This window comes from Chlorocebus sabaeus, chromosome 16 (assembly GCF_047675955.1).
Source record: "Chlorocebus sabaeus isolate Y175 chromosome 16, mChlSab1.0.hap1, whole genome shotgun sequence".
Taxonomy (NCBI): domain Eukaryota; kingdom Metazoa; phylum Chordata; class Mammalia; order Primates; family Cercopithecidae; genus Chlorocebus; species Chlorocebus sabaeus.
In genome coordinates, this window is record NC_132919.1 from 57,742,620 (window position 1) to 57,762,623 (window position 20,004).

At 36.3% G+C, this 20,004-nt stretch overlaps 1 protein-coding gene across 2 annotated transcripts in view; it reads left to right on the forward strand.

The window, feature by feature from the left end:
- Positions 1 to 20,004, forward strand: part of ABCA9 (ATP binding cassette subfamily A member 9) — a 77,775-nt gene that overhangs the window by 4,530 nt on the left and 53,241 nt on the right. For both annotated transcript variants that reach the window (XM_037993246.2, XM_008011980.3), the window contains exons 2-6: positions 5,663 to 5,771; positions 7,299 to 7,506; positions 11,441 to 11,605; positions 12,177 to 12,280; positions 13,061 to 13,287. In XM_037993246.2, the coding sequence (XP_037849174.2) occupies positions 5,676 to 5,771; positions 7,299 to 7,506; positions 11,441 to 11,605; positions 12,177 to 12,280; positions 13,061 to 13,287 (800 nt within the window). In that variant the 5' untranslated portion in view covers positions 5,663 to 5,675. The remainder of the gene's footprint in view (positions 1 to 5,662; positions 5,772 to 7,298; positions 7,507 to 11,440; positions 11,606 to 12,176; positions 12,281 to 13,060; positions 13,288 to 20,004) is intronic.

Here is a 20,004-nt window from a genome sequence, read left to right on the forward strand (position 1 = left end):
AATCTCCACTGACAAAGTGACATAGGTCTGGATTTTATTTCTGTGCCTCTTCATCACCACATATTCAACTATTCCAAAATAGTTATTACCACCATCACTCTACTCTAGTTCCTTCTGCTCATTATCTCTTACACAGTATATCGTATCTAATTAGGCTTCACCTTATGAAGTAGGCTTTGTAAATATCCCAGGGGATGAAGGACAAGGAGTTAAAAGATACAGAACAAAGATTGAGAATTTTATTTCATTTTCTGCTTCTAGCATCTGAAAGAGATTGTAGAGTGTTGATACAATTTCTTCCTTAACAGTCTGATAGAATTTCCCAGTGAACCCATTCACTGGGGAACCACCAGTGATGCTTTCTGTTTTGAAGATTTTTGATTATTAAATCAGTTTCTTTTACAGATATAGGCTAATTCAGATTGTCTGTTTATTCTTGTGTGAGTTTCAACAGATTGTCTCTTTGAAGGAACAGATTCGTTTCACCTAGGCTATCTAATTTATGAGCATAGGGTTGTTCATAATATTCCTTGATTGTCCTCTTAATGTCTATGAGATCTGTAGTGATGCCCCCTCTTTCATTTCTAATATTAGCAACTTGTGTTCTCTCCCTCTTTTTTCCTAGTTAGCCTTGGTAGAGGCCTATTGATTTTATTGATCTCGGAGAACCAGCTTTTGGTTTTACTGATTTTTCTCTATTGATTTCCTGTTTCCAATTTCATTGATTTCTATAATAATTTTTACTATTTCTTTTATTTTGCTTTCTTTAGATCTTTTTTCTTTACTAATGTATGCATTGGATGCTGTAAATTTCTCTCTAAACAAAGCTTTCACTGTATGCCACAAATTTTGATAAGCGTTTTCATTGTTATTTAGTTCAAAATAAGTTTTAATTTGTCATTAGATTTTTTTCTTTGACTTTTATGTTATTTAGAAGTGTGTTGTTTAACCTTCATGTATTTCGGGATTTTCCAGCTATCTTTCTATTACTGCTTTCTGGTGTAATTCTACCATGGCCTGAGAGCATGTATTGTATGATTTCTATTCTTTTAAATTTTCTAAGGTGTGTTTTATGGCCCAAATTTGGTTTATATTGGTGAACATTCCATGTAAGCATGAGAAGAATGTATTTTCTGCTATTGTTGGGTGAAATTGTGTGTAGAAATGTTCATTTTATCCAGTTGGTTGATTATATTATTGAGTTCAACTCTGATTTTATTTGTTTTCTACCTGCTGGATCTGCCCATTTCTGCCAAGAGAGGTGCTGAAGTCTCCAACTATAAGAGTGGATTCATCTATTTCTCTTTGCAGTTCTCTCAGTATTTTGACACTGTTGTTAGCATACACATGTTAAAGATTGCTATGACTTCTTGGAAAATTGACCCCTTTATCTTTATGTAACTTCTCTCTTTATCCCTGATAATTTTCCTTCTTTTGAATGAAAAGTCTGTTCTGTTTCAGAATTCTGCTCCATATGAAATTAATATAGTTATTCCAGCTTTCTTCTGATTAGTGTTAGCATGGTCCATCTATATTTGTGCGTCTATTTTTAATCTATATGTGTCTTTATATTTAAAGTTGGTTTCGTGTAGACAACATGTAATTACATCTTTTTTGTCATCTACTCTGACAATCTCTATCTTTTCATTGGTGCATTTAGACCATTGATGATCAAAGTGATTATTGACATATTGGATTAGTATCTACCAAATTTGTTACCATTTTCTATTTATTGCTCTTGTTCTTTTCTTCAATTCTATTTTTGGGCTACAATTTTTCTGCCTGGTGTGGTTTTAATTGAGCATTTAATATAACTTCATTTTTCCTTCTTTCTTAGAATGTCATTTATTTTTGTTTTTTGTTTTACTTTCTTTCATGGTTGCCTTAGAGTTTGCAATATATATTTACAATTAATCCAAGTCAACTTTCAAATATCACTCTACCACTTCACCGGTAGTGTATCTTATAGTAATAAAATAACCCCAATTCCTCCCTCCTGTCTCTCATACTATTACTGTCATTCATTTCACTTATAAATAAGTATACATGAACATTATATATGAATGTAATACATATATCATATATGCAGCATTTATATACATGTATGCACATAAGTATACACAATTGAATACATTGCTATTATATCCTATTATGTTTCAGATCAATTAAAAATAAGAAAAAGTTTTTATTGTACCTTCACTTATTATTTCTTTCTCTGATGCTTTTTCTTTCTTTATGTAGAGCCGATTTTTTTTTTTTTTTTTTTTTTTTTGAGATGGTTGCCCAGGCTGGAGTGCAGTTTCACCATCACAGCTCATTGCAGCCTCAACCTCTCAGACCCAAGTGATCCTTTCTACCTCAGTCTCCAGAGTAGCTAGGGCCTCAGGCATAAGCCATCATGCCTCACTAATTTCAATAATTTTGTTTTTGTAGAGACAGGATCTCCCTACGTTGCCTAGGCTGGTCTTGAACTTCTGGGCTCAAGCCATTCTCTCACCTCAGCCTCCTGAAGTGCTGTAATTGCAGGCATGGAGCCACTGTGCCCAGCCTTATATATAAATTTGTGATATATCATTTTATTTCTTTTGAAACAACTTCTTTTCATATTTTTTCAAGGCAGGTCTACTGGCAACAAATTCTCTCATTATTTGTTTGTCTGAGAAAGTACTTCTCTTTAGCTTTTTGAGGATAATATCACAGAGTACATTCTACTAAGGGTAGAATGCTAAGTTGGTGGGGTTTTTTTCTCTCAACACATTAAATACCTTATTCTCTTCTTGTTTGCATGATTTCTGAAGAAAAGTGAGATAAAATTCTTATTTTTGCTCCCCTATAGAAACGATGTTTTCTTCCTCTGGCTTCTTTAATATTTTAATTCTTTATCTTTGATTTTCTGGAGTTTGAAAATGATATTCCTTGGTGAAATTGTTTGAGCAAATATTCCACTTCGTGTTCTCTGACCTTCCTGAATCTACGGTTGGGTGTCTAGCCATAATCTGGGGAAATTCTCAGTCATTACTGTTTAAAATATTTCTTCCGTTCCTTTCTTTCTTTTGGATATTCCCATTAGGCATATGTTACACATTTTTAATTGTCCCACAGTTCTTAAATATTCTGCTCTGTTGTTTTTTTTTTTTTTCAGTCTTTTTTTTGTTTTCTTTTCAGTTTTGGATTCTTTTCTCAGCTGTGTGTAGTCTACTAATAAACTCATCAAAGATCAAAGGCATTCTTCATTTCTGATAGTATTTTTTTAATATTAGGCATTTATTTTTGGTTCTGTCTTAGAAGTTTTATCTCCCTTCTTACCTTGCCCGTCTGTTCTTGCATGTTGCAACATTATAAGAAATATGTATTTTGTCTCTGCCCTCTAGTTTTGGCAAAAAGCTTCTAGAACCCTTGTAATTTCCAGAGTCATGGAGGTGATGGGAATAGCATTTGTTACAGTATTTGGTCCCTGTTCCTGACACAGAGCTTCTAAGACCAGGAATCTCTGAAGTGAAATGAGTATCTTCGTGTTCATGAGATATCTGATGGCAGAAATAACCTAGATTGCTTCAGGATAGGACTGGTTGCCAGGGAATCACCTATGTGATTAGAAGGTTTCAACCCCATCCCCAGATGTCCAGGGAGAGGAGAGGAGATGGAGTTCAAGTTAATCTCCAATGGCCAATGATTTTTTAAATCATGCTCATGTAATGAAGTCTCCATAAAAACCCTAACTGTAGGAGTTTGGGGAACTTCTGGATTGGTGAACATCTCAAGGTGCTGGGAAGGTGGTGCACCCAGAGAGTTACTGGAAGCTCAGCGTCCCGTCCTATATACCCTGCCCTATGCATATTTTCTATTTGGCTGTTCCTGAGCTTTATCCTTTGTAATACACTGATAATAGCAAGTAGACTGTTTTTCTGAGTTCTGTGAACCACTCTAGCAAATTATCAAACCCAAGGAGTGGATGTGGGAACCCCTAATATGTAGCCAGTTAGTCAGAAGTACAAAAGACCCAGGCTTGTAACTGGCATCTGAAGTGGGGGGCCGTCTTTTGGGACTGAGTCCTTAATCTGTGGGATCTGCTGTAACTCCAAGTGGACAGTGTCAGAATTGAAATCAATTGAATTTTAGGACACCCAGTTGGTGTCCACCGAGAACTAGAGAATTTCTTGGTGGGAAAAACCCACGCTTTTGTTATCAAAAGTGTTTTATGCAGAAAAACAGGTGTGGGCTTCCCCCTGCTCCCTGCTGCATTTTACATGTCATCTACTTTATCCATTGAAGCCCTTAGTATTTTAAACATAGTTGTTTCAAATTCTTAGTCTAATAATTGCAACATTTCTGCCATATCTGAATTTGATTCTGATACTTGCCCTCCTTATAATTCTTTTTTTTTTTTTTTTTTTTTTTTTGCATTCTAGTATGTGTTACAGTTTTTTCTATTTGTTTTTGAAACAGGGTCTCTCTCTGTCACCCAGGCTGTAGTACAGTAGCATGATCATGGTTCACTGCAGCCTCAATCTCGTTGGGCTCAAGCAGTCCTTTGCCTCGGCCTCCCAAGTAGCTTGTAACTGTGACTACAGGCACCATACCCAGCTAATTTTTTGATTTTTTTAAAAAATAGAGATGGGGTCTCACTTTGCTGCCCAGGCTGGTCTCTAACTCCTGGCTTCAAAAAATCCTTCTGCCTCAGCCTCCCAAAGTGCTGGGATTACAGGCATGAGCCACTGTATGCAGGCTGTAATTTTCTCTTGGTAGCTGGATATGATGTCCTGGGTAAAAGTTAATCTCTTAAGTTTGTGGCACACAAAATAATTGATTCAAACAAAGCTCCTATCTTGTTTTGGTTACTTATTTTCTTTAATTTCCAATTCCCACTTTTTACCCAACCTCCATTCTTCTTTCCCACTTCCAAAGATAACCTTTTTATTGTATTAGGGATGATGATCCTTTAGTTCCTGAATATTTTTGGAAAATGTGTATCACATGTAATGTGAATTGATACCAATGATATTGTGACCTAATGCTCAACCTTTTCTCTTTCTTTCTTCCTTTGAACTGGAGCTATATTTTTAAGTGGATATTTTAAGTGGATGGGTGTATGCCAATCCAGTGCTCCTGAATCCTACATAGTAATCTTAGGGCTGTATCCATAAAAATTTGTTTTACAACACCATGCCACAATAATCTACATTATAAAGAACATCGTTGCACTGGTCCCCTCATGAACCCATGTAAGAATCTCCTTGAGCTACATATCCAGGAACAGAACTGATTGATGGTAGGATACTGCTAAGTAGTAATGAATTAGTAATGAATCACCCACGTGACTGGGTAAGTTTGTACTCCCAACAACAGAGCAGAAAGTTCCCTTCTCCCCGTTAGACAACAACACCCACAGCTGAGGAGATAGCAGCGATTGACACTAGTCACTCTTCTGATTTTTCTCAATCCAATGATGGAGAAATTATATCTGATAGTTGTTTTAATTCTTATTTCTTTCAATATTGGGTTTAAACATTGCCTCATATGTTTTTATTTTAGCCTTTTGACTTTCTTCTTCTGGAGGAATGCAACTAGAAACAGCTGTTACAATGTTTCTTTTATGTTTGATTGCACAATGTTTTCTGCTTTAGACCTTCACATTTACTTCGTTTTTTTCATCTTTTTAAAGGAAACAAGTCAAAATGAGCAACAGATGCATGAGTGTGAGTCAGCAAACATGGGCTCTTCTATGCAAGAACTGTCTTAAAAAATGGAGGATGAAAAGACAGACCTTGTTGGTATGGTTCAGAGTCTATGTGTTCTCATATTTAGAGGATGAAAAAGTATTTTATCAGACAACATAAACACTTTATTTTCATTATTTAATATTGCACATATGTGTAGTCTAATTAACAACCTAGATTTTTTTTTTTCAAATTCTGGGCTTTGCTATTTGTTCAAGTAAAATTTATTTTTTCAAATTACAATATGTATTATTGTTTTATGTCTTACTAGAGGCATTTTTAAAAAAATTCATAAACTCCTTGAAAAATAAAGCCATATCTTTATACTGCAGAGATAACAATTCTTAACCTCTGAGCTCATTTGACTCTCATGAACACATTGGTATAGAGAAGTTTAGGGCCAAAGTAAAAAAGAGGCAGGGAATCCAAAATTTAAGAAACAATCCAAAGGCAAATTGTAGCACTTCTACACAATGTCGCTATAGACACAGACAATGTCAGTTTGAAAGAAATAATGGTCATGTAAATAAACGGAAAAATGGTATTGTGAACTGTTACTTCTGTTAAAATAGTACTTATTTTCTTCTGATCATAAGAATGACTAGATGTGCTTTGTGCAAAAAATTTAGTAAACTCAGAAAAATATAATAAAATCACTCATAGAATACTCATAGTTCAAAAGTTATATTAACATCTGATCTTATGAACTAGTGTGTGTATGTGTGTGTGTGTGTGTGTGCTCATGCATGTGTCAATACATGTGTGTTCATGTATTGAATGCTTGGATTGGCAGGGAATAAAGTATACAGCAATTCCTGCATAGGGAAAAGATTATATAAATGTAAAAGTTGAGATCCCACCCTATATAAGTGTTTTACCTTTAAACTTTTACCTCTTTTTTATATAAACATTATGTTTATTTTTCTATTAAGATAGTAATAGGTATAGATATAGACCAACACACATAGCTGAAAAAGGATCATATGATGAAGATGACATATAGCTCTTTTAAAAGTGACATATGTGTAGAATTATAACTAATTAACTAGTTTCTTATCACTGGGTTTCAATTGCATTCTGCTGTATTTCCAATTCTTGAATGTGGTCACCATGACAAAGACTTTTACATTTTTTGGGGGGACAACGTTTTGGGACTATCTTCTTCCACATACCAGCAACAGAAGGTAAAAACATGATCTTGCTCCTATTGACGGAAGCTGGTTACCTATTCCATGTCTCCTACTATTTATTTATCACTGTCACTAAAATTTTAACATGACTAAACTGTTGGGCCATTCATAAAGTAATCCAGCCTTTATCACTTGCACTAAAGTGTGGTAAACTTAGATTCCCAATTATAATTGGAATTGATGTTACAATTCTGTCTTGGTACACAATGTGCATATTTTAAAATATGCAGATTAATGAGCAAAAGAAAATCAGGATATTTAAAAACTAGGAGAAAGAACAAATGCAATGCAAGCCGAATAACAGAATTAAGTGTTTCAAATTGTTTGTGGATGATTTATCTGTGGTATAACATCTACCAGTTTGCTTCCTTTTTCTCTTATTGCTATATAGGAATGGCTCTTTTCATTTCTTCTGGTACTGTTTCTGTACCTATTTTTCTCCAATTTACATCAAGTTCATGACTCTCCTCAAATGCCTTCAATGGATCTGGGACGTGTAGATAATTTTAATGATACTAATTATGTTATTGCATTTGCACCTGAATCCAAAACTACCCAAGAGATAATGAGCAAAGTGGCTTCAGCCCCATTCCTAAAAGGTATGTTCCCTGGTTGTTCATAGTAATTTCCTTATTTGCAAAAGGCGCAAATTCATTTTGAGATTTCCTTCATAAATTATATTGAATGCTCAAGTTTCTAGAGTTTTTATTAACGACATTAACGTATATTCCCTCCAAGTCTCAAGATTTTTTCTGGTTTGTTCACTAGTGTCCCATTTAGGAAATTCCATATTAAAAGGGTTATCCTCATAATTGTACATATCGAAATGAGATAGTCCAGGGTTATTTAAATGTATGTTTGTGAAAAGACTCTGGAAACATTGGACTGTAGTGACAGCATGATTTTTCAAATACATAAATATTGGGAGAGAAACTAGACATCATTTCAAAAACCCATGGGCAATATTTACAATGAAAAGAGGTGACATGTTTCCTTGTACCACAAAGTATATATGTGGGTGGGATGAAGCTCTAAAAGCCACAAAATTGGCATGGTTTCTCTCTCTGGGTGTAGGAAGAGAACAAAGAGAAACAATAAGGTATCTGATGGTCCTAAAAAAACTTCTTTAAGAGTTCATAATTATCCACCAGAAAGCAGAGAGGGCCAATTTGAGCATAGCAACTGAAACCATATTCAGAAATTATATTACTAGTATAGTTTTGGAATGCAATTGAAACTGTTAAATGTGTAAAGTGTGATAGACCAAATAAGTAAGTATGGAATAGTCTCATTCTCTCACCCATGTGTCCTTAAAACTTGGGAGTCACAGTATGGAAGAGAAGATCTAGGGCAGGACATTTACAAGGTGAAGAACTTTGTCATTCCAGATAGCTTAGAGAGCCGTCAAGACCTGATCGGTTATGCCAAAAGAACTCAGCAGCCAATGTGGCACAAGTCCATGCTTTCATCAAGTTATTAAATGAAAAATATAAGTAACTGTTTTACCATTAGAGGATGATACAGGTTGAGCACCCCAATTCTAAAATCCAAAATCTGAAATGCTCCACAATCTGAAAACTTTTGAGCGCTGACATGATGCATAAGTTGAGTATTCCACACCTGACCTCTTGATAAGGTTTGGCTCTGTGTCCCCACCCAAATCTCATCTTTATTGTAATCCCTACATGTAGAGGAAGGTACCTGTAATCCCCATGTTTTGAGGGAGGGAAGTGATTGGATCATGGGAGCAGTTTCCCCCATGCTGTTTGCATGATAGTGAGTTCTCACAAGATCTGATGATTTTATAAGGGGGTTTTCCCCCTTTGCTTCCTGTCTCTCCTGCCACCTTGTGAAGGTGCCTGCTTCCCCATCTGCCATGATTGTAAGTGTCCTGAGGTCTCCCCATGTTGTGGGAATCAGGAGACCAGAGAGACCAGATGGGTGGAACAGGAGTATTTTATTTAGGTGACCACTGGCCCAGCAGATTAATATCCAGAGGCTGAGCTACGAACAAAGACAGGGCTTGACTTTTATTCATGCAGCTGAAGGCGAGTGGCTAGCCAGTGGTGTGAAACTTGCGGAATGGGAAAACTGAGCTTACAGAAGCAGAACAAAGGCAGTTAATCAAACCGTGACAGGTTTTGCAACTTAGGCATGTCTTGTGACCTTTGCCATCCTGCACAAATGGAAAAATAGGAACTTACAAAATCCTTGCAAACTTGCAGAAATAGTTACAAATGTAGTTATAAGAGCATAGTGTGGGGAGAGGATTTCACGGGGAGACTGATAAGAACTTGCTTTTCTCGTCCCTGCTCTTGGAATCCATTTCTTTGGGGCCCCTGCCTGGCATTGCAGATAATGTATTCATAGCTCCAGCTGGACTTTGGAGTGAGTCAGCCTGGTCAGGGAAGGACTTGTTTTCCCTTTACTTATTTTTCTTATATTCCTGCTTCACCCAGCCATGCAGAACTGTGAGCCAATTAAACCTTTTTCCTTTATAAATTACCCAGTCTTGGGTATGTCTTTATCGCAGTGTGCAAACAGACCAGTACACTTCATGTGATGGGTCACAGTGAAAACGCAGTCAAAACTTTGTTTTATGCACAAAATCATTTAAAATATTGTATAGGCTGGGTGTGGTGGCTCACTTCTGTAATCCCAGCACTTTGGGAGGCCGAGGTGGGCGGATCATCTGAGGTCAGGAGTTCCAGCCTGGCCAACATGGTGAAACCCCGTCTCTACTAAAAATAAAAAAATTAGCCGGACTTGGTGGCATGTGCCTGTAATCTCAGCTACTTGGGAGGCTGAGGCAGGAGATTCCCTTGAACTCAGGAGGTAAAGGTTGCAGTGAACCGAAATCGTGCCACTGCACTCCAGCCTCAGTGACAGAGTGAAAGTCCATCTCAAAAAAAAAAAATTATATATATATACACATATACACACGTATATGTGTGTGTGTGTGTATATATATATATATATATAGAGAGAGAGAGAGTATAAAATTGCCTTCAGGCAATGTGTATAAAGTGTATGTGAAACATAAATGAATTTCACATTTAGACTTGGGTGCCATCCTCAAGATTTCTTATTGTATATTTGAAAATAATATAAAATTCAAAAAAATGGAAACCCAAAATACTTCTTGTCTCAAGCATGTGATAAGAGATACTCAGCCTATTGTAATGAGTTCTTATTATGAAAAATAGCAAATAAAGAGAAAATACAAGCACATATCCCACGTGAACTAACTATTGCACAACCAAATAGATCATGGAAAATGTTATTTTATAAACGTTTTATATTAGTAGATGAAAAAAATGACAGAAATAAAACATCATCATTTTGTAACTCCCATTGAATTAATGGACCTAGGCACTGAGGGTCAACAGCTGCTAATGTCTCAAAAAGAAAAACAATTAGCAATTATAAGCCTCTCATAAAACAACACATCAACACCTATCAGCTGGCAAAAAAGGATTAGACCTGAGTCTGATTAAGCCTTTGGATCTAGCTGCTGGATTGTAGAAAATACGGAGGACAAAAGAACTTGTTGAATTACACCAGGAGGATGGGCTTATATGGGTTAAATGGCCTGGGTTAGATCAGTAACAGTTAGCCATTTGCACTATATATTTTAGAATAAACAAAGTCTCTTAAGGAAACACTATCTAAATGCAAGTTTTATGCTGTCTTTGGAAATTTGGCTATATTGATACCACTTCCAAATGAAAATGTGTACTATAATTGCAGCATATATTCCAACTCTAGATAGGTTTGTTTGTATGTGAATTTAAATCAATGTATTGGTATTTCCAATGTCAATATTTATACCAGTACCAATACCCATGATTATTTCCAATACCATTGGAATTTCCAATACCAATAATTATTTCAAATTCATTGTGCCTTAAATTATTGTTTGATATGGTTTGGCTGTGTCTCCACCCAAAATTGTATCTTGAATTGTAATCCCCAGAATCCCCACAATCCCCACGAGTCAAGGCAGGGACTCAGTGGGAAGTGATTGGATCGTGGGGGTGGTTTCTCCCATGCTATTCTCATGATAGTGAGTGAGTTCTCATGAAATCTGATGATTTTATAAGCATCTGGCATCTCCGCTGCTTGCACTCATTCTCTCTCCTGCCTCCCTGGGAAGAGGTACCTTCTGCCATGATTGTAAGTTTCCTGAGGCTTCCCCAGTCATAGGGAACTGTGAGTCAATTAAACTTCTATTCTTTATAAATCACCCAGTCTTGGTATTTTCTTATAGCAACGTAAGAACAGAATGATACATTGTTCAAATGATTTATTTGGAAGGGTAAATTATATTTGAAATACAAATGTTCGCCATACATTTCTGATTTTATCTAGAACATCAGAAATTCCCACCCCTTTCCCCTCCATGTCTTATTCAGGCCCAGCACTGCCTTTAGGAAGGAAATAGCTTTAACATAAAATAACCTCAACATAATTGAATATGGCCAGGTAGACATCTTCTTGCTTAACTATTTCTTTTTTTTCTTCACATGACAGGAAGAACAATCATGGGGTGGCCTGATGAAAAAAGCATGGACGAATTGGATTTGAACTATTCAATAGATGCAGTGAGAGTCATCTTTACTGATACCTTCTCCTACCATTTGAAGTTTTCTTGGGGACATAGAATCCCCATGATGAAAGAGCACAGAGACCATTCAGGTAACTTTTGCAGAAGAAAAAATTTTTTTTTGCTATTGTATCAGTAGCCACAAAGGGGCCATACCTGATAGCAGAGGTTAAACTATACAAACATATACAACCACAACATATACCTTTAATTTCTGAACATAAAGGAGATTCGTATTTATTAAATGAAGCTTATGTGCTTAAGTACATTGTTTTATTAAGAAATTATATTTACTATTATTTATAAGTTGCTCCTAAAAAACACCTGAACAAAATGATGTTGCTCATTGACTCCCAAACATTTTCTTAAAGTTTAGTGTTTTCTTGACATAAGCAACAGAAGATCCAAGCTCAAGGAAAGCAATCTTGACTAATGGAAAGAATTATAAAATATAATGAAAAATCATTGAGAATTGGTCTTAAAAATATTCATAAAGTAATTCTGCTATATTCCATTTGGGTATGCTCTGCAAATCTCAACTGAGAAGACTTACCATCCACTATATCATCATGGACTTTGCATTTTGAAACATTTGAAATTTTGTTTTTTTCTGTAGCCAAGATTGTATCATTCCATAATAATGGATATGTTCTTCTTCTAAAGCTCACTGTCAAGCAATGAATGAAAAAATGAAGTGTGAAGGTTCAGAGTTCTGGGAGAAAGGCTTTGTAGCTTTTCAAGCTGCCATTAATGCTGCTATCATAGAAGTGAGTATAAAGTTGAAGGAATCTAACGGCATTACATTTGAATTTTGCTAGATGGTGATTTAATGGATTATCTTATTCTGTCATTTATTTACTTCATTAATGAGGCACAATATACAGAACAACTTCCATATTAAAACCATTGTACTAAGTACTGAAGATCAGAAAATAAGTAAAACACAGGCACTTTTCTCCAGGGATACTGGTACTGGGGGAGATAGAAACATGGATATATAGTCATAATAAGAGTTTAGATTCTATCATAGAATTTTTTATTTTTAACTTTTTTTTTCTTAGAGACAAAGTTTTACTCTGTTGCCCAGGCTGGAGTGCAGTGGCTATTCACAGACATGATTATAGCTCACTGCTGCCTCAAACTTCTGGGCTCAAGTGATCCTCCTACCTCAACCTCCCAAGTAGCTGGGATTACAGGCACATGCCACCATGCCTGGTTCTATCATGGAATTTAAAATGGTGTACGAGGTAAACTATAAAGCAGGATATACTCTAATAAGAAACATCAGGGAAAATTTACTAATTGAAGTGACATTCCAGCTAATCTTAAAATAGAATAGTGTTTTGTCCAGTGAGGAGGATGATGTTCTAAGGAGTCACGACAAAACCTAAAGTGTTTCAGGAACCACAGGGGGCCATATCATGAAGGTCATATATACATAAAACATGTAAATGTAGAATGTACATGATTCCTTATAATTTAGAGAAAAAGCCCAAGGTTGGAATTAGAGTGATGATAACAATTTGTTCGTTGATATCTTTCTTTAGATCGCAACAAATCATTCAGTGATGGAACAGCTGATGTCAGTTACTGGTATACATATGAAGATGTTACCTTTTGTTGCCCAAGGAGGAGTTGCAACTGATTTTTTCATTTTCTTCTGCATTATTTCTTTTTCTACATTTATATACTATGTATCAGTCAATGTTACACAAGAAAGACAATACATCACGTCATTGATGACAATGATGGGACTCCGAGAGTCAGCATTCTGGTAAATCATATGACTCCAATCCATTATGCAGCACAAACAGAACAACTTAGCTGGTTGACACCTTAGACCAGGGGTCTCCAAGCTCCAGGCCACAGACTGCTACTGGTCTGTGACCAGTTAGGTACCAGGCCACATAGGAGGAGGTGAGTGGCAGGCAAGTGATCAAAGCTTCATCTATATTTACAGCCACTCCCTATTACTCACATTACCACCTGAACTCCACCTCCTGTCAGAATAGCAGTGTTATTAGAGTCTCATAGAAGCTCGAACCCTATTGTGAACTATGCATGCGGGAGATCTAGGGCTCCTTATGAGTATCCAATGCCTGATGATCTGTCACACAAGAGATCTAGGTTGCAGGCTCCTTACGAGTATCCAATGCCTGATGATCTGTCACTGTCTCCCATCACCCCCAGATGGGACCATCTAGTTGCAGGAAAACAAGCTCAGGGTTCCCACTGATTCTACATTATAGTGAGTTGTATAATCATTTCGTTATATATTACAATGTAATAATAATAGAAATTAAGTGCAGAATAAATATAATCCACATGCATCATCCCAACACCATCCCCCGACTCCTGTTTGTGGAAAAACTGTCTTCCATGAAACTGGTCCCTGGTGCCAAAAAGGTTGGGGACTGCTGCCTTAGATCTCTAAAGCGTCATATATACACTTACTGCTTTCATAAAGTAGTACGTTATAAATGAGTGGAGCAGATGACCCTACAGACTTGGTGACTTGAAACTTTCCAAATTTATTTGACTTAAAGAAAGCCTCATCCTGTAGAAGTTTGCCAATACTCAGGGTGCTAGATGATTACTTGGTCATTAGTTACCATATATGGGTGAACCCAAATACACAAATGCTTGAGGTTTCCAATGTTCAGTAAAATACATGTTTCAGATACCTTATGTTAGGAATGGTGATTGAATTTTGACCCAGTGTTGGATGAGTCATCACTTTTATGACACTGAAAAAAAAGAAAACCTTTTATGTTCTTTAAACATTGAGATATTTTAGTTGAGGCCGTAGAGCACTGTGGTAAGCCTGGGAGGCGAGAAGCCTTGGGTTGTCTCCATCTCAGCATTCAGTAGCTACCATCTTGGAAAATTACTTAAACTCTTTAAACCTCAGTTTTCTCTTCTGTAAAACATGGATAATTATATGTACCTCTCATTGGTCCTGATAATTAAAAGAAAGAAATATATCTAAAATATTTTACGTGGTGCTTAAGAATAAACACTCGATATTAGGTGTCAGTTGATGGAGATATGGGGAGCTTTATGGCCAGAGAGGACAGTAGAGGCAAGTTAGGAAACAAGGGTTGAATTGTCATAGTGGCAAGATCTTTTCAAGAGTTTAGCCAAGTGATGCATTAGAGACAGGTGCGGTAAAAGCCTGAGTTTCTGGAGTCAGAAAGAAATAGCTTGAATCTTGAATTTGCCCTTTGCACACCGTGATATTACCTCAGTGTTAAATAAGATATGTAGGATGTATGTAAGGGTTCTGGGCATATGCTACATAGGCTTTCAAAGAATATTAGACATTACTGAGTAGAAAAAAAATAAAGTTTATGTGATTTTCTACACAAGTGTTCAATACACCAGGTGGAGAAGTGGAGAAGATGAATTACTTCTTCGGTTTAGGATGAAAGTTTTTCTCTGATGTCTTTTTCTGTATCAAAATTGAGTGACTCAATACTAAAAAAATTTTGTCAAGATAGATAGATAGATATTTCTTTTCTTTCTTTCTTTCTTTCTTTTTTTTTTTTTTTTTTTTTTTTTTTTTTTTTTTTTTTTTTTTTTTTTGAGACAGAGTCTTGCTCTGTCACCCAGGCTGGAGTGCAGTGGCGAGATCTTGGTTCACTGCAACCTCTGCCTCCTGGGTTCAAGTGATTCTTCTGCCTCAACCTCCCGAGTAGTTGCAACTACAGGCAAGTGCCACCATGCCCGGCTAATCTTTGTACTTTTAGTGGAGACAGAGTTTCACTATGTTGGCCAGGCTAGTCTCAAACTCCTGACCTCAAGTGATCCACCTGCTTCGGCCTCCTAAAGTGCTGGGATTACAGGCGTGAGCCGCCACCCCAGCCTGCTTTTTAAAAAATGATATACAGAGAATTAGAGAAAAATAACCAAGATGATTTTTAAAATAATAATCCAGTGAGAAAGGATTAAAAATCAGGGCAGTTTTTTTCCTCTCGTAAGAAAAGCCTGAGGCATTTTACTTGTGCAGCATTTAAGTGGAACTAAGGAGAGTTTGTAGAATACAGATGAACAATTTCAGATGAATAAAAGTGTACTGTGCAAAGGGAATTATTACAATTAGCCATTAAAAATAAGTCATCCGAAAACATGATGGCATTTTCTACTTTAAATAAAAACTAACTGTTCATTGTGGACACATTATAAGCCAGTTGCCATATTAAACCCATAAAATAAATAATTTCATTTATTTTTCCTGTTTTCCACCAGAGAAAACTGAAGTTTGAAGAGATTAAATAACTACCTCTCAGGGTTATATAGTTATAATGTAGCAGGAGGAACTGGAACTAACTCAGATCTGTGATTAGAAAGCTTTTTCTCTTTCTCCTTTAAAGAACTTTCTTCCTGTTTATTTGGCATTGATAGCAAGGGAAAAGATATCTTCATATTCGTCTACATGTCTGTATCTATCTATGTCCTGTGGGTATGTATAAATGTGTATCTATATCTAATTATCTATACTGGGGATTGGTAATCTATCAGCTGTTTTTGTACAATTTGCAAATTAGGAATTTCTTTTACATTTTTAAATTATACTTTAAGTTCTGGGATACATGTGCAGAATGTGCAGGTTTGTTACATAGGTATACATGTGCCATGGTGGTTTGCTGCAACCATCAACCTGTCATCTAGGTTTTAAGCCCCACATGCATTAGGTATTTCTCCTAATGCTATCCCTCCCCTTGCTCCCTACCCCTGACAGGCCCCAGTGTGTGATGTTCCCCTCCCTGTGCCCATATGTTCTCGTTGTTCAACTCTCACTTATGAGTGAGAACATGTGTTTGGTTTTCTGTTCCTGTGTTAGTTTGCTGAGAATGATGGTTTCCAGCTTCGTCCATGTCTCTGCAAATGGCATGAACTAATTCTTTTTCATGGCTGCATATATTCCATGGTGTATATGTACCACATTTTTAAAATCCAGTCTAACATTGATGGGCATTTGGGTTGGTTCCAAGTCTTTGCCATTGTGAATAGTGCTGCAATAAACATATGTGTGCATGTGTCTTCATAGTAGAATGATTTATGATCCTTAGGGTATATACCCAGTAATGGGATGGCTGGGTCAAATGGTATTTCTAGTTCTAGATCCTTGAGGAATTGCCACACTGTCTTCCATAATGGCTGAACTAATTTACACTCCCACCAACAGTATAAAAGCATGCCTATTTCTCCACATCCTCTCCAGCATCTGTCATTTCTTGACTTTTTAATGATCACCATTGTAACTGGTGTGAGACGGTATCTCATTGTGGTTTTGATTTGTATTTCTCTAATGACCAGTGATGATGAGCTTTTTTCATATGCTTGTTGGCTGCATAAATGTCTTCTTTTAAGAAGTGTCTGTTCATATCCTTTGCCCACTTTTTGATGGGTTGTTAGTTTTTTCTTATAAATTTGTTTAAGTTCCTTGTAGATTCTGGATAGTAGACCTTTGTCAGATGGATAGATTGCAAAAATTTTCTCCCATTCCGTAGGTTGCCTGTTCACTCTGATGATAGTTTCTTTTGCTGTGCAGATGCTCTTTAGTTTGATTAGATCCCATTTGTCAATTTTGGCTTTTGTTGACATTGCTTCTGGCATTTTAGTCATGAAGTTTTTGCCTATGGCTATATCCTGAACGATATTGTCTAGGTTTTCTTCTAGGCTTTTAAAGGTTTTAGATCTTATGTTTAAGTCTTTAATCCATCTTGAGTTAATTTTTGTATAAGGTGTAAGGAAAGGGTCCAGTTTCTGTTTTCTGCATATGGCTAGCTAGCTTTCCCAACATCATTTATTAAATAGGGAATCCTTTCCCCACTTATTGTTTTTGTCAGGTTTGTCAAAGATCAAATGACTGTAGATGTGCAGCGTTATTTCTGAGGCCTCTGTCTGTTCCATTTGTCTATATATCTGCTTTGGTACACGTACCATGCTGTTTTAGTTACTGTGGCCTTGTAGTATAGTTTGAAGTCAGGTAGCATGATGCCTCCAGCTTTGTTCTTTTTGCCTAGGATTGTCTTGGCTATGTGGACTCTTTTTTGGTTTCATATGAAATTTAAAGTAGTTTTTTCTAATTCTGTGAAGAAAGTCAATGGTAGCTTGATGGGAATAGCATTGAATCTATAAATTACTTTGGACAGTATGGCCATTTTAACAATATTGATTTTTTCCTATCCATGAGCATGGAATATTTTTCCATTTGTTTGTGTCCTCTTTTATTTCCTTGAGCAGTTATTTGTATTTCTCCTTGAAAAGGTCCTTCATGTCCCTTGTAAGTTATATTCCTAGGTATTTTATTATCTTTGTAGCAGTTGTGAATGGGAGTTCACTAATGATTTGGCTCTCTGTCTATTATTGGTATATAAGAATGCTTATGATTTTTGCACATTGATTTTGTATCCTGAGACTTTGCTGAAGTTGCTTATCAACTTAAGGAGTTTTTACACTGAGACAATGGGGATTTCTAAATATACAATCATGTCATCTGCAAACAGAGACAATTTGACTTCTTCTCTTCCTCTCTTCCTATTTGAATACCCTTTATTTCTTTCTTTTGCCTGATTGTGCTGGCCAGAAGTTCCAATACTATGTTGAATAGGAGTGGTGAGAGAGGGCATTCTTCTCTTGTGCTGGTTTTCAAAGAGAATTCTTCCAGCTTTTGCCCTTTCAGTATAATATTGGCTATGGGTTTGTCATAAATGGCTCTTATTATTTTGAGATATGTTGCATAAATACCTAGTTTATTGAGTGTTTTTAGCATGAAGGGATGTTGAATTTTGTTGAAGGTATTTTCTCCACCTCCTGAGATAATCATGTGATTTTTGTGACTGGTTCTGTTTATATGATGGATTACATTTATTGATTTGTGTATGTTGAACCAGCCTTGCATCCCAGGGATGAAGCCAAGTTGATCATGGTGGATAAGCCTTTTGATGTGCTGCTGGATTTGGTTTGCCAGTATTTTATTGAGGATTTTTGCATCGATGTTCATCAGGGATATTGGCCTGAAATTTTCTTTTTTTATTGTGTCTCTGCCAGGTTTTGGTATCAGGATGATACTGGTCTCATAAAATGAGTTAGGGAGGAGTCCCTCATTTTCTGTTGTTTGAAATAGTTTCAGAATGAGTGGTGCCAGCTCCCCTTTGTACTTCTGGTAGAATTCAGCTGTGACTCTGTCTGGTCCTGGGCTTTGTTTTGGTTGGTAGGCTATTAATTACTGCCTCAATTTCAGAACTTGTCATTGGTCAATTCAGGGATTCAACTTCTTCCTTGTTTAGTATTGGGAGGTTGTAGGTGTCCAGGAATTTATCCATTTCTTCTAGATTTTCTAGTTTATTTGCATAGAGGTGTTTATAGTATTCTCTGATGGTAGTTTGTATTTCTGTGGGATCAGTGGTGATATCCCCTTTATCACTTTTTGTTGTGTCTATTTGATTTTTCTCACTTTTCTTCTTTATTAGTCTGGCTAGAAGTCTGTCTATTTTGATAATCTTTTTAAAAACCCAGCTCCTGGATTCATTGATTTTTTTTTGAAGTTTTTTTCATGTCTCTATCTCCTTCAGTTCTGCACTAATCTTAGTTATTTCTTGTTTCCTGCTAGCTTTTGAATTTGTTTGCTCTTGCTTCTCCAGTTCTTTTAATTGTGATGTTAGGGTGTAAATTTTAGATCTTTCCCACTTTCTCCTGTGGGCATTTAGTGCCATTAATTTTCCTCTAAACCCTGCTTTAGCTGTGTCCCAGAGATTCTGGTGTGTTGTGTCTTTGTTCTTATTGATTTAAAAAAATTTATTTATTTCTGCCTTAATTTTGTAATTTACCCAGTAGTCATTTGGGAGCAGATTGTTCAGTTTCCATGTAGTTGTGCAATTTTGAGTGAATTTCTTAATCCTGAGTTCTAATTTGATTGCACTGTGGTCTGAGAAACTGTTTGTTATGATTTCCATTCTTCTGCATTTGCTGAGGAGTGTTTTACTTCCAGTTATGTGGTTGATTTTAGAATAAATGTTAGTGGTGCTGAGAAGAATGTATATTCTGTTGATTTGGGGTGGAGAGTTCTATAGATGTCTATGAGGTCCACTTGGTCCAGAGCTGAGTTCAAGTACTGAATATCCTTGTTAATTTTCTGTCACATTAATCTGTCTAATATTGACAATGGGGTGTTAAAGTCTCCCACTATCATTGTGTCAGAGTCTAAGTGTCTTTGTAGGTCACTAAGAACTTGCTTTATGAATCTGGGTGCTCCTATTTTGGGTGCCTATATATTTAGGATAGTTATCTCTTCTTATTGCATTGATCCCTTTACCATTATGTAATGTCCTTCTTTGTGTTTTTTGATCTTTGTTTAAAGTCTGTTTTATCAGAAGCTAGGATTCTAACCTCTGTTTTCTTTTTCTTTTTTTGCTTTCCATTTACTTGGTATGTATTCCTCCATTCTTTTATTTTGAGCCTATTTGTGTCTTTGCACCTGAGATGG